The 15,000-nt window shown below is 38.1% G+C and overlaps 1 protein-coding gene across 1 annotated transcript in view; it reads left to right on the forward strand.

Annotated features, from left to right (window-relative positions):
• The window catches only part of LOC143025453 (sodium-dependent nutrient amino acid transporter 1-like), a 150,320-nt gene that overhangs the window by 45,977 nt on the left and 89,343 nt on the right, over window positions 1-15,000 (forward strand). Inside the window, exon 2 of the mRNA XM_076185138.1 lies at window positions 5,169-5,318. Within this exon, the coding sequence (XP_076041253.1) occupies window positions 5,169-5,318 (150 nt within the window). The remainder of the gene's footprint in view (window positions 1-5,168; window positions 5,319-15,000) is intronic.

Genomic DNA, 15,000 nt, shown 5'->3' on the forward strand with positions numbered 1-15,000 from the left:
CACACACACACACACACACACACACACACACACACACACACACACACACACATATATATATATATATATATATATATATAGATACATATATATATAAATACATATATATATATAAGTATATATATATATATACATATATATACATATGCTAATAATATATACATATATATACATATATGTATATACATATATATATATATATATATATACATATATATATATATATACATACATATGCAGAAAAAAAACACTGGTAAATAAGAGATGTAGTCCAAACGTTTTCGTCTATTTAAGACATCATCAAGGGAATACAGTGAAGGAGATACAGACAGTATATATACAGAAATATTTTAGGGAACACCGAAAGATATGACACACAAGCCTGAGAAAATTACCAACAGTCCTCAGGTCACAGATGGACCAAATGTCCGGGCAGGAAAACATGTAACAATTTTCTTTGAAATAAAATTATCCAGCCTGTACATACCCAAGCTTAGATTGATGTTTTGGTCAAAAGTTTGTTTTATATGGCTAGATTCAATTATGTTCCTTTAGTAAAGGAATTACAAGAGGTTATTTTATTATGTCAGAAGTGTCAGAAGTGAAGAAAGGGCGAGGGAGAGAAGGGGTGGTTATACTAGTAAGTGAAGAGATAGGTAAATGTGTGGTGAAGTGGAAGGAGGTTTCTTCAAGGTTAATGTGGATGAAGATAAAACTGGGGTAAGATGTGGGTCTTTGTAAGTGTATATGGGCCTGGTAGGTAGAAGAGTGTAGAGGAAAGGGAGTTTTTTTGATAGATTCAAATGAGTGCATAGAAGGTTTAGGGAAAAATGTCAATGTAGTGGTATTTGGAGATCTCAATACTAGGGTAGGAGACGAACCAATAGACGGAGTGATTGGGAAGTGTGGAGTTCCAGGAAAAGTCGTACTGGAGAGATGATAGTGGAGATGTGTTAAGAAAAGGAATTGATGATAGCAAATACAGTGTTCTGGAAGAAAGTCAAGCATAAGTACACATGGGAGAGGATGGTGGATGAAACGGTAGTAGATCGGGCTTTAATGGACTATATAGTGGTAACCAGGGGAAGAGCAGAAGAGTTTTCAATGTACATGTTCTAAGAGTTCTAAGGGGAGAGTGGGTGAATATCAGATCATTTTTTGGTGGGAGGTAAGTTGAGAGTGGAGAATAGATGGAGAGAGACAAAAGAAAAAACAGAAGATAGGGAGGTCTTTAGAGTAAACTGCTTAAATGAGAGAGAAAAAGAGTGCAAGAAGGAGCTGAGAGAAGAGTGGGAGGGAGTGAACGATAGAGTAAAACTAGGAGTGGAGAAGACATGGGGATATTTCAAAGGTGGAGACACAAGGTGTGCAAACATGGTGTGTGGAACAAGGAGGACGGGAGGAAATAGAAGGAAGATTAGTGAGTGGTGGGATAATAAAGGAAAGAAGGTTATAGAAGAGAAGAAACGAGCATTCACAGATTGGTTACAAAAAAGGACGAGAGAATCATATGAGAGGTACAAAGAAAAGAGTAGAGAGGTAAAGCTTGAGATAAAAGAGGCTAAAGGAAAGTAGATACGAAATGGGGTAAGAGTATGACAGAGTTTTTTTTTAAGTAATAAAAAGATGTTTTGGAAGGAAATTAAGAGGAGAAGGGGAGGCGAATCAAGTAGAGAAGAAAAGGTAAAAGGTGCAGATGGAGAAATGATAATGGAAGAGACGGTAGCAAGAGGAAGATGAGCATACTATTTTAGGGAGTTGCTAAATGTGAAGGAGGATAGGGAGGGAAAGGTAGCTGTAGTGGGAAGCGCTAAGTTAATGACAGTGGTGAATGGGAAAAATGGAGGAGAAATAAGGAAAGATGAGATGAAAGCAGTTATTAAAATGATGAGAGCAGGTAAGGTACCTGGGTTGGTTGGGTGTCATGCGGAGTGTCTTAAAAAGGGAGATACAGTGATGGTTGACTGGCTAGTGAGATTGTTTAATGTTTATCTAAATGAGGGTATAGTGCCTGAGGACTGGAGGAGTGACTGTATAGTTCCTCTTTACAAGAGAAAGGGGGACAAGTATGAGTGCAGTATTTTCAGAGGGATCAGTTTGTTGAGCATAGTTGGGAAGGCTAATGGGAGGGTTTTGATTGAGAGGAATAGAGGGAGTAATTGGTGAGAAACACCTTGGGTTTAGGAGAGGTAGGGATTGCGTGGATCAGATTTTTGTGGTAAGGCAGATATGTGAAAAAGCTTTAGGATTTTTTTTTTTTTTTTTTTTTTGCCTTTTTAGGATTTGGAAAAGGCTTATGATAATGTAAACAGGAAAGCACTGTGGGAGGTATTGCAGATATGTGGGATAGGAAGAAAGCTGTTAAGAGCAGTCAAGAGTTTTTACAAGAGTAGTGGAGCCAGTGTTAGAATTAGAAATGGAGAGAGTGAGTGGTTTGAGGTAAAGGTGGGACTTCACCGGGGACTACGTTTCTTATTTACCAGTGCTATATTGCCTTGGCTGTTCAATTTATACATAGATGGGGTGGTGCAAGAGTTAAACGCAAGTGTAATGGGCTGGGCATTGGAGATGGTTAAATATAATGAAGAAAATAGGAAATAAGCCAGTTGTTGTTTGCTGATGGCACTGATCTTGTGGCAGGATCAGAGGAGGGATTAAGGAAGTTAGTGACAGAGTTTGGGAAGGTGTGCGAAAGAAGGAAGTTGAAGATAAATTTGAGAAAAAGTAACGTGATGAGATTACTAGGGGAGATATTTCGGTGTGAATGTAGCGGGAAAGGTAGGAGCAGAGGTGGAGGTAGAATTTAGATTGAGAGAAGCAAGTGAATGCCTTGGTGGATTAAAAAGTATAATGAGAAATAGACACTTGGAAATGGATGATAAGAGAAGGTTATATGAAGTGGTGGATGTCCCGACAGCACTGTATGGGACAGAAACATTGAAAAAAGGAAGAGTTTAAATGTGTTTCAGATAGATTACTTGAGAAGTATGGTATAGATTACTAGGCTGGATACAGTGAAAAACGAGGGTGAGAGCGGGGGTGGAAAGGGAGTTAGGAGGTAGGGTTGATGAAAGAGAATTTGGATGCTTTGGACACATGGAAAGAATGAATGAAGAAATATTAGTAAAAGAGGTGTGGAAAGCAAAGATGGAAAGAGTGAAAATGAGGGGGCGACCAAGGATGAGATGAATGGATGGGGTAAAAGGGGCATGGGGAAAGAGGGGAATGTCTGCTGAGAAAAGGCGGGAGAAGGCAGAAGATAGGGGTGAGTGGAAAATGGTTATGTATGGATGATGTGATGCATGCAAGGGAGTGGGTGGGGAATGGGGGTGAGGGAGAATGTGTGGATAATACTTAGACGCAGCCCGACGGAATTTCTCACCGTCATCTCTTTTTTTGCATGAGGTAACGGAGCGGGGGGTCGCTGAGTGAATGAAGCGGCCTTGCTGTGGGTGCACTTTGTCTTGCTATATTGCTTCTGACCCAGGGCATTGGGCGAAATGCAGGGATGACCCGTCATCTAGGAGGAGCCAAGAAAAGAGGGAGGGATGGGTGGTGAATGGGATTGGAGTATGTGGGGATGAAATAGATGGAAGTGGATTTATGTCTTTAACTTTGACTACCTCTCTTGTAAGAGGGAAAAAGCCGTTGGTATATGTATGTATCATCATTATGCCATTAGAACCATAATATTAGTGTGTATGTGTGTGTGTGTGTGTGTGTGTGTGTGTGTGTGTGTGTGTGTGTGTGTGTGTGTGTGCGTGCGTATCATTAGCCAGAATAGATTACACAAAGTATGTGACTTTGTCAAGGGGATTAACCGCAAAAGTGTTAATTCTCTAAATGTGATGACTTTCATCTCTGAATGATAACATAAAAAAAAAAAAAAACGCTGAATAAAAGCGTCCAGCGCCAAACACATACGAGTCCGGAGAATAGAAAAAAAAAAAAATTAGAAACAAAACAGGACCTTAATGCTCCCGACGATACGGGTAAATTTTCTTTGAAATTCACTATGGGAGAGGAAGAAGGGCAGTGGTGGAAGGGATGGGGGAGAGAGAGAGGGAGAGAGAGGGAGAGAGAGGGAGAGAGAGAGAGAGAGAGAGAGAGAGAGAGAGAGAGAGAGAGAGAGAGAGAGAGAGAGAGAGAGAGAGAGAGAGAGAGAGAGAAAGGGAGAAAGAGAGAGAGGAGAAAGAGAGAAAGAAAGAGAGAACAACAGAAAGAGAGGAATAAAGAAGGAAATAGAGAACAAGAGAGAAAAAAGAACAAGAGAAAAAGAGAACGAGAGAAAGAGAGAACAAGAGAAACAGAGATCTAGAGAGAGAATGAGAAAGATCTTGCTCATGTTGACCTCATGACCTTTCGAACTGAAATAAACATGAGAATGTAGACACACACACACACGTTCCCGGTCACCCTGGTCAAACATCCTCGGCACCGGAACCTACTACCTCATAAGGTACCTCGTCCACGGCGGCAGGTGCGGCACCATAATTCCATCAAGCCGATCAGAGCACGTACCGACATTTGTAGACTTAATCAACAACTAGAATTAATATTGTTGTACTACACACCTATTATTTAGCCTGCTGTTTTTTGTTTAGTTTTTGAATGCTTGGAACAACGTCTTCTCACTGTCATAGTTTTATATTGTTATAATCTTGTAGTATGTATATTTTCAGCAGAAATGCTGCTATACCCAGTAAACCGTTGATTATTATTATTATTATTATCATTATTATTATTATTATTATTATTATTATTATTATTATTATTATTATTATTATTATTATTATTATTATTATTATTATTATTATTATTACTATTATTACACACACACACACACACACACACACACACACACACACACACACACACACACACACACACACACACACACACACACACACACACACACACACACACACACACTCACACCCACGCGCGCGCACACACACACACACACACACACACACACACACACACACACACACACACACACACACACACACACACACACACACACACACACACACACACACACACACACACACACACACACACACACACACACACACACACCTGTTACCAAAGAAACCACATGTACAGTAACCTCTTTTGTGGAAAAAATCTAATTCCCAACCTGTTGTCTCTTCTCTTCCCACCAGGGCGAGGGATCCGTCAACCAGGCCTATGAGAACGACCTGAAGGGTTCGGCTCCTAACTGCTGGAAGCTCGAACCCACAAACATCGATTATCAACTCAAGGACTACGGCCAGGCAGCGACTCCGGCGGGGGACAAGGTGATCAAAGTCGCGGTAAGTACACATACATACATACATACATACATATATAAAGTTATGTGTTTTTTCCTATTGTAATTTCTTTTTTGTACTAGCACTTCAGATGAAAATATACGAAAGCGTTCTGCTTCTATTGTTTACCTTTCGTAGTGGTTACTTCCGCATGCACACACACACACACACACACACACACACACACACACACACACACACACACACACACACACACACACACACACACACACACACACACACACACACACACACACATATATATATATATATATATATATATATATACTGTATATATGTATATCTTATATATGTATATATATATATATATACTTACATATATGCGTATACTTAGGCAGGAGGTTCTCCCTCTGGCAAGAAATGTTGTATATAATAGCATGATGACAACTCACAATTTTCTTGTTAACTTGTTCAATACTGCGAACAAGGCGACATATTTCAAGAGGCAATCTATGTAGAAGGTCAGCAAAGGACATTTCAACACTGAGGCAGGATAGTCAAACTAGTAGATATTTCGGTACCAACGTTTCGAAGTTGCACAACTTCATTTTCAAGGCAGAATAATACATACAAGTATGTAATTTGACTTTTGTATGTATTATTCTGCCTTGAAAATGAAGTTGTGCAACTTCGAAACGTTGGTACCGAAATATCTACTAGTTTGACTATCCTGCCTCAGTGTTGAAATGTCCTTTGCTGACCTTCTACATAGATTGCCTCTTGAAATACGTCGCCTTGTTCGCAGTATTGAACAAGTTAACAAGAAAATTGTGAGTTGTCATCATGCTATTATATACAATATATATATATATATATATATATATATATATATATATATATATGTATATATATATAAATATATGTATATATATATATGTATATATATATATATATATATATAAACATACATTTACACACACATACACACACACACTGAACTGCCACCATAGTGGCCCGCAGTTCTTGGTTCGAATCCTGCCCAGGGCCGAAATTATTTCGGTACCGCTGCGCTTCGGGTCGTTACTCTGACTCTCGTGGGCGGGGAGTTGGGTGTGTGTGTGTGTGCAAGGTCATAGGATTACCCATAGATCGGACCTACGAGCTCTGAGCTCTCTACTAGGAGGGAAATAGCTGTCGATCACGAGTCCAACACGTGATCCAAAGACCAAAGTTAATAGACACATACATGCACACACACACACACACACACACACACACACACACACACACACACACACACACACACACACACACATATATATATATATATATATATATACATATATATATATATATATACATACATATATATACATATTTATATATACATATATATACATATATATATATATATATATAATTATGTTTATACGTGTGCATATATATATATACGATATATATATATATATATATATATATATATATATATATATACGTGGAGTTAAAAACGACAGCATTGTTGTAGTTGTTCAGTCTTTTCTTCGTATTCTCGATTTTCCTGATAAGAGATTTTCCATTGACTGGGTGGATTGAAACTAGGTCTCTATATTCTTCCATTTGTTCTTATTTGATATCAACGTTTCGTCTTAAATAAGACATTATCAAGATATAACTGAAATAACAAAAATTACATGGTAACAGTAAAGGTACTAGACAATAACAAGATATAACTGAAATAACAAATATTACATGGTGACAATAAAGGTACTAGACAATATCAAGACACAACTGAAATAACAAAAATTACATGGTAACAGTAATAATAAAGGTGACAATTTTATAAAAATAAATACGGAGACTTACGTATTTAAAGAGAAGGAAGGGTGTGAGAGAGCTGGGGATGACAGAAGTATATATACCTAAGATCAGGTCAGACCAAGTGGGGGGGGGGGAGGAACAGACAATAAGGACCTCAGATGTCAAGGGTAAGGGGGGGTTGGGGGGGGAGGGTTAGGCGGGTGCGGTCACCGAGGGTGGGGGAGGAGGTGGAGGGAGAGAGAGAGAAGGGGTAGAGGGAGAGGGGGGATTTTTATTTCTAAATAAAGGAATAGAGGAGATTACTTTGCATTGAATGTTAATGACCGGATTTTTTGTCCTTAATGTGAAAGGCTTCGAGTAGTTGTAGTCTCCTAGGGTCATTGCTTGATCCAATAATTTTGGTGTTGTTGATCAAATCATCTCTCCTGAGTGCAGCGTTATGGGAACTCCTATGATGTTCTTTGATTGCCCCCTCTTGTAGGTGGAAAGTTAGGCGACGGCTGACTTTACATCTAGTAAAACCAATGTAAGAATGGGGGAGGAAATTACAATTTCCTGTAGAACATTTATATTCATATACTACATTAGTTTTAGATGTGAAGTCCGATCGCTTAGACAAATTATTTGTCATGATCAGGGAGGAAGTTTTTGGGTTTTTATAATATATGAGAACTCTGATTTTGTTGTTCTCATTTGTAGGAAGGCAATTTTTATAAATGATGTCCCTGATGACTTTTTCATCTTTCTTATAATTACTAGTGAAGGTGTTTCTGTAGTAAATGTTAATGGAGTTATGATTTTGAGGTTCTTTAATTGTGAAATGGGATTCAAGCATTTTGGAGGTAACTGAATCAAAGTCAGTGTTAGAATACCCATTATTTGTGAGCATCTGTCTCAGGTGTTGGAGTTCACTGTGTAAAGCTTGCCATGAGGAACATACTGAAATGGCTCTTTTTATATATGCTCTAATGACACCTTTATTTGTAGTTGTCTGTGCACTCGCTCTTACCATTCATGCACTTATCCAAGTTGGTGGGTTTTCTATATACACTAGTAATGAAGTTGTCGGAAGTAGAATCGACCAGCACATCCAGGAAGGGGAGTAGACCATTGTTGTTCATTTCAGTGGAAAAAGTTAAGCCTGAAATTTCCTGAAGTCGGCACCATATATGTTTATATATACATACATATATACATACATATACATATATATATACATACATATACATATATATATACATACATATACATATATATATATATACATATAGAATTAAATTTGACCGCTGCTTGTGCAAGAATAAGCTTCTTGTTGAAGGATTTAACCTTTCTAATAGTGCTTCTTTGTTCTTCATGAAGCCGGAATAAAAGATTGCCGAAGTTCATATTGTGTATTATACGACGTTTCGCCCTTCTTAGAGCATTTTCAAGTACATCTAAATGGTAATAGAAACAATTTATATATATGGCAATAGGTGAACTGGGAAAGCTTATACAAAATAGTGAAGAAAGATCAAAGATCTTATGTGGGAATTATGTCCGTAGCACTCCGTGGGGTGCTGGGAGGGTCAGTTGTCCACCCAGTGAAGCTATAGCCACGGAGGTTGTACCTCCCTGTACATTTATGGATGGAGCCTTCTCTCGAATATGGAGGGCCTCCAGGATCTCCAGACGATGAAAGTTATGTGCGGAGTCGATGATCTTTGTATTTTCCACCAGGATCTTTCTAGTCAGGGAGGAGATATGTTTTTCCGAAAAATGTTTCTTCGGGGCACCAGCTTGTAGATGGCACGTTAATCTTCTGGAGAGAGAAGTGGTCGTCATTCCTATGTAAGATACAGGACGAAGCTTACAGTCTTCGTGCGGGCAGATGAACTCATAGATGACATTACTCCTCCGTAGTGGGTTGAGGTTACGGGTCGGGTTATTTCGCAGGATGAGGTTTGACGTTTTAAAATTCTTATAATAAACCCGAAGCTCCAGCTTTTCTCCAGGGTCGGATGGTTGTACACCGCGTTCAATAATTTCCCTGAGGATTCTTTCGTCCGTTCGGTAAGCCGTACTCATGAAAGCTCTGTAATTAAGAATAATTGAGGGGCGTTTCTCGGGAGGGATGGTGTCATGCTTTAGGTAGTTCTCCATTTTTCGTCGGATGACTTCTTGTACGTCCTTATTGGGGAATTCATTGTTAACAAGGACTTGCTGCAAGCGTTGAAGCTCTTGGTGTAAAAGAGGCCATGTGGAGCAGTGCGTGAATGCCCTGTTCACGAATAAACGTATGACGCTTTTCTTGTAGGCTGCAGCGCATTCTCCATCTGTATTTAAACATCTACCCTCGTTCGTGCTTTTAACGTATACAGAAGTCATCCGACGAAAAATGGAGAACTACCTAAAGCATGACACCATCCCTCCCGAGAAACGCCCCTCAATTATTCTTAATTACAGAGCTTTCATGAGTACGGCTTACCGAACGGACGAAAGAATCCTATATATATCTATATATATATACATATATATATATATATATATACATATATATAAATATACGTATACATATACATACACACACAGACACACAGACGCACACACACACATACACACACACATTTATATATATATATATATACATATATATAAATATACGTATACATATACATACACACACAGACACACAGACGCACACACACACATACACACACACATTTATATAATATATATATATATAAATATATATATATATATACATATATATAAATATATATATATATAAGACTTATTGACCCAATGTCGGAGAATGAGATAAGATGGACAAAAATCTGTATATTTCGACCCCTATCTGTGGTCCTCTTCAGCTGAAGAGGACCAAAGATAGTGGTCTAAATATACATATTTTCTGTCCATCTTATCTCATTCTCCGACAGTGGGTCAATAAGTCTTATTTTACAAATGTGCTACTACATTAAACCTTCATATATATATATATATATATATACATATATATATAATATATATATATATATATATATATATATATATATGTATATATCTATATATAATATATATATAAATATACATATATATACACATATTTGTATATATATATATATATATATATATATATATATATGTTGAGACATTCTGACAGGTTGACGTAAGTGGAATAGGAAACACAGGAGTCTTAGTCTTGAGTTTATTCTTCAAGACTAAGACTCCTGTGTTTCCTATTCCGCTCGTGACCTCAGCTAGAGACCTCGTTTTTCTGCACAGACACCAGCTAGTGAATACCTGTGAATTTTATATCTCCGAATAGTGTTAAGTGATTGTGTTGTGTTTTTGTAATTGTATACGTATAGCGCTATACAGTTACAGATATAAGATAAAGTGCAGGGTTCTATTCAATTTCAAAACAGTTTTCTGTTACCGTATTCCAAAGGTAGGAGAAATAGTATAAGGTAAGCAGAGTAAGCTTCGCGTATTTAGTTTATTAGAGACCGCTTTGATTTGTTGTTGTTGTTGATTTGTATTTTCTCTTTGCCGTTTTTATTGCTAAAGGGGGAGCGAAATGGCTTGTGAAGGTTGCGTGAACCTAGAGGTCCGTCTCAGGATGTGTGAGGAGGCAATTCGGCTTCTCAGGAGTGCGCTCCGTGAGAAGAGTGAACCCTCCCCACAACCCAAAGAGCGTTCCACTTCTTCACCTACTGTCACTGCCATGAGCGAGTGGCGCTCCGTGGGGTCCCGTTTGTCGAGCCCGCGTTCGGTAGACGTGTGCCCTGTGGAGCAACCGCTGGCTCTAGTCAATCGTTTTGCTCTACTGGAGGATGAAGTGGCTGAAAACCAGGAGTTCTTGGTGGTGGGGGACTCCATGGTTCGAGGCTATGACGACATCCTGCAGCGAAAGACTAAGCGACGTTGCAAGCTTGTATGTCAACCGGGCCGTGGGATCGTTGATTGTACCCGGTCCATCAGGGAGCAAGGACGGAAGAACACGGTTACGATTGTACATACGGGTAGTAACGATGTAGGTAGGGTGAGATCAGAGGAGCTTGTTCGGAATTACAAGGTCCTCCTTCAGGAGATGAAGGAACGTGGGAGCCGTCACGTAGTCTGTGGGATCCGTCCGAGGATCTACGCAGGTTCGTGTTGGAACAGTAGAGCCATAGGGATCAATGATAGGATATCGCAGTTGTGCACACAATTGGGATACCACTTTCTTGATCCTTGGTATCTCTTTTCTAGGCGCCATGACCTTTACGCTTCTGATGGGATCCACCTTACCCGCAGAGGCAAAGATGTTCTTACAAACCTCATTGTGGGAGTTTGTAATGAACCAGCTCCTTTTTTAGGGTAGAAGGCCAAAGGGAAGGGGAAATAGAATGTACTTGGGAAAACAGTGTAGAGTATAGCATTAATGTAGAACAATGTACCAGTATAGGACAAAATATAATTTTAGGATATAATGTCGCTAGAGGACGAAATGTCACATTAGGATATAATGTCATAGGACAAAATGTCGCAATGGGATATAATGACAGTGGACAAAAGATCACGATGGGAAGTAATGATAAAGGAGAACAAAATATCACGATAGGATGTAATGATAATGGAGGAGAAAATATCACGGTAGGATATAATGTCATTGAAGGCCAAAATGTAATTTTAGGAAGGGATACCGGACAGAATGTCAATGAAGGCCAAAATATCATGATAGGATGTAATATCGCTAGAGGACGAAATGACACATTAGGATGTAATGTCTTAGGACAAAATGTCACAATGGGATGTAATGACAGTGGAGGACAAAAGATCACAATGGGAAATAATGATAGTGGAGAACAAAATATCACGATAGGATGTAATGATAATGGAGGAGAAAATATCATGGTAGGTTATAATGTCAGTGAAGAACAAAATATAATTTTAGGAAGAGATACCGGACAGAATGTCAATGAAGGCCAAAATATCAAGATAGGATGTAATGACAGTGGAAGACAAAAGATCACGATGGGATGTAATTATAGTGGAGGAAAAAATATCACGGTAGGATATAATGTCACTGGAGGACAAAATATAATTTTAGAAAGGGATGCCGGACATAATGTCACTGAACGACGGGAGGCCGGCGTGAATCACGGTGACGTAGGGGGACAAAATGTACAAAATAGATCGGATGACCGTAATCGACCAGATGTCCGTGATGGGGGAAATGTTAATTTTGATGGGAGAAATGCTAATGAGGCATTGAATGTCAATGAAGGACCAAATAATAATAATATAGAGCAAGGCATAAATAAAAAACAAAATGATAATATAAGACATGATATTGAAACTCAAAATGTGTCAAAAAGAAATAATCAGGAGTTTCTTAAAACTATGTACTTTAATGCTCGTAGTATTAGGAACAAATTTCAAGAAATACAGGCGTATGTCAAAAGCGAAAATCTCGATATGATAGGAATAACTGAGACATGGTTAAATGGTACAGAGTTCGAAGCTGAATTTAATATTGCGGGATTTAAACACTTTCATCAGGATAGAAACCACAAGAAAGGTGGGGGTGTTCTATTGTACGTTAAAAACAATGTTCATGCTTGTGTTTTAGAGAAAGTGAAACAGGATGCATATGACAGTTTGTGGGTTGAGTTAACCCAAACAAATGGACAAAAAATGAATATAGGTGTAATATATAGGCCAAAGACATTATCATTAGCAGACGACAAACTGTTATTTCAAGAACTGTCTAGTTTCTGCAACCGGGATTTATTGATAATGGGTGATTTCAATTTTACTGACATTGATTGGATGACCCTTGAACATGGCCATATAGGTAGTCGCTTGATTGATTTTCTTGGTGACAATTACTTAATTCAGCATGTAAAAGAGCCCACAAGATATGGAAACATACTCGATTTATTGATCACTAGCCGCGAAAGCATGGCAACTGATGTAGAAGTCGGTGAATCTGTTGCAAATAGCGATCACAACTTAGTCAGATTCAAACTCCTAAACAATTTTAGAATAGATACTTGTGCTTCTAAAATACCCGATTTCAGTAAAGCTCAGTTCATAGAACTACGTCAGGAGCTTCAGCTTACAGATTGGGAGGAAAAATTAAACGAAAGGCCTGTAGATCAGATGTGGGAAATATTTCAAAATACGCTCACTAAGATGATTCAAACTTACATTCCTTTTAAGGACAGACGTCCCCAAATCAGGCTCGCCCAAAGTGGCTCGACAAAGAAACTGAAAAAAGTATTGCTAAAAAGAGACAGGCTTATAAGAAATATAAGTGCTCGGGTGCATCTAATGACTATGAAAGTTATGTATCAATACAGAGAGATTTAAAAAAGACAATAAGAAAAAGAAAACGACAATACGAAATGAACATCGCTGAGAAATCCAAAGAGAATCCCAAAGAATTCTATAGTTACATTAGAGATAAAAAGGTTGTTAGGAATCACATTGGTCCACTATTATCTGCTGACGGTCAACTTGAATATTCAAATGAAGGAATGTGTAATCTCTTAAACAATTATTTTAGCTCGGTATTCGTAAACGAAACACCTCAAAGTGAATTCCAAACTGAAACCTGTGAAAAGTCTGGGGTAAACTTACTCACTACGGTAAATATAACAAAAGAAAAAATTAAAAGGTGTATAGACAAACTCAAAGTTAACAAAACACCAGGGCCTGACGGTTGGCATCCAAGAATCTTAAAGGAAATGAAAAATGAGATTGTTGTTCCATTAGAAATTATTTTCAAGAAATCCATCATATCCGGAGATGTCCCAAGAGAATGGAAGCTAGCTAACGTTACTCCCATATTCAAAAAAGGTGACAAAAAGAAACCAAATAACTATAGGCCTATAAGTTTGACTTCGATCGTAGGAAAAATAATGGAAACTATCATCAGAGATGATATCGAATATCATTTAGAAAGTAACCGTTTGATAAATGATAGCCAGCATGGTTTCAGACGGAAACGTTCTTGCGTGACTAACTTACTCGAATTCTACAACACAGTTATCTCGAATTATGACAAAAGAAACAATATAGATTTAATATATCTAGACTTTGCAAAAGCTTTTGATACCGTCCCACACGAAAGACTACTTACTAAATTAGCTTTGCATGGAATAAGTGATAGCCTATTAGGTTGGACTAGTAATTGGTTGAAAGGTCGAAAACAGAGAGTTGTTTTAAATGGAAAAACTTCTGGATGGAAAAATGTTGCAAGTGGAGTTCCTCAGGGTTCCGTTCTTGGGCCACTTCTATTCATAGTATATATAAATGATATAGACAATGGACTAAAATCTACTGTTTCCAAATTTGCTGATGATACAAAACTGTGCGGAGTGGCAAATGATCACTCAAACCAATTAGATATTCAAGAAGATTTAGATCAATTACAGCAATGGTCTGAAAAGTGGCTAATGAAATTTAACACAAGTAAATGCAAGGTAATGCACATAGGTAAAAATAACAGTAAGTACGATTACAAGTTATTTGGAAATTCGTTAACAAAAGTGGATAGTGAAAAAGATCTCGGCGTAATTATCAGTAACGACCTCAAATCATCCAAGCAGTGTATTTCAGCCTCTGAGAAAGCAAATAAGATTCTGGGATTGATTGCGCGATCTTTTGATTTCAAAAGTCCATCACTCATTAACAAGCTATATAAATCGTTAGTTCGTCCACATTTGGAATATGCTGTTTCCGTATGGTCACCGAATCTCATTAAAGACATTGACAGACTGGAAAAGGTACAACGGCGAGCCACAAAACTGATTCCAAATATCAAAAATAAATCATACGAAAATCGACTTAAGCACATGAATCTGTTTTCCCTAAAAAAGCGTAGACTCAGAGGTGACTTGATACAGGTCTTTAAGATTTTAAAGGGAATTGA

Source organism: Oratosquilla oratoria, chromosome 5 (genome assembly GCF_046742065.1).
Source record: "Oratosquilla oratoria isolate Oo_2021 chromosome 5, ASM4674206v1, whole genome shotgun sequence".
NCBI lineage: Eukaryota > Metazoa > Arthropoda > Malacostraca > Stomatopoda > Squillidae > Oratosquilla > Oratosquilla oratoria.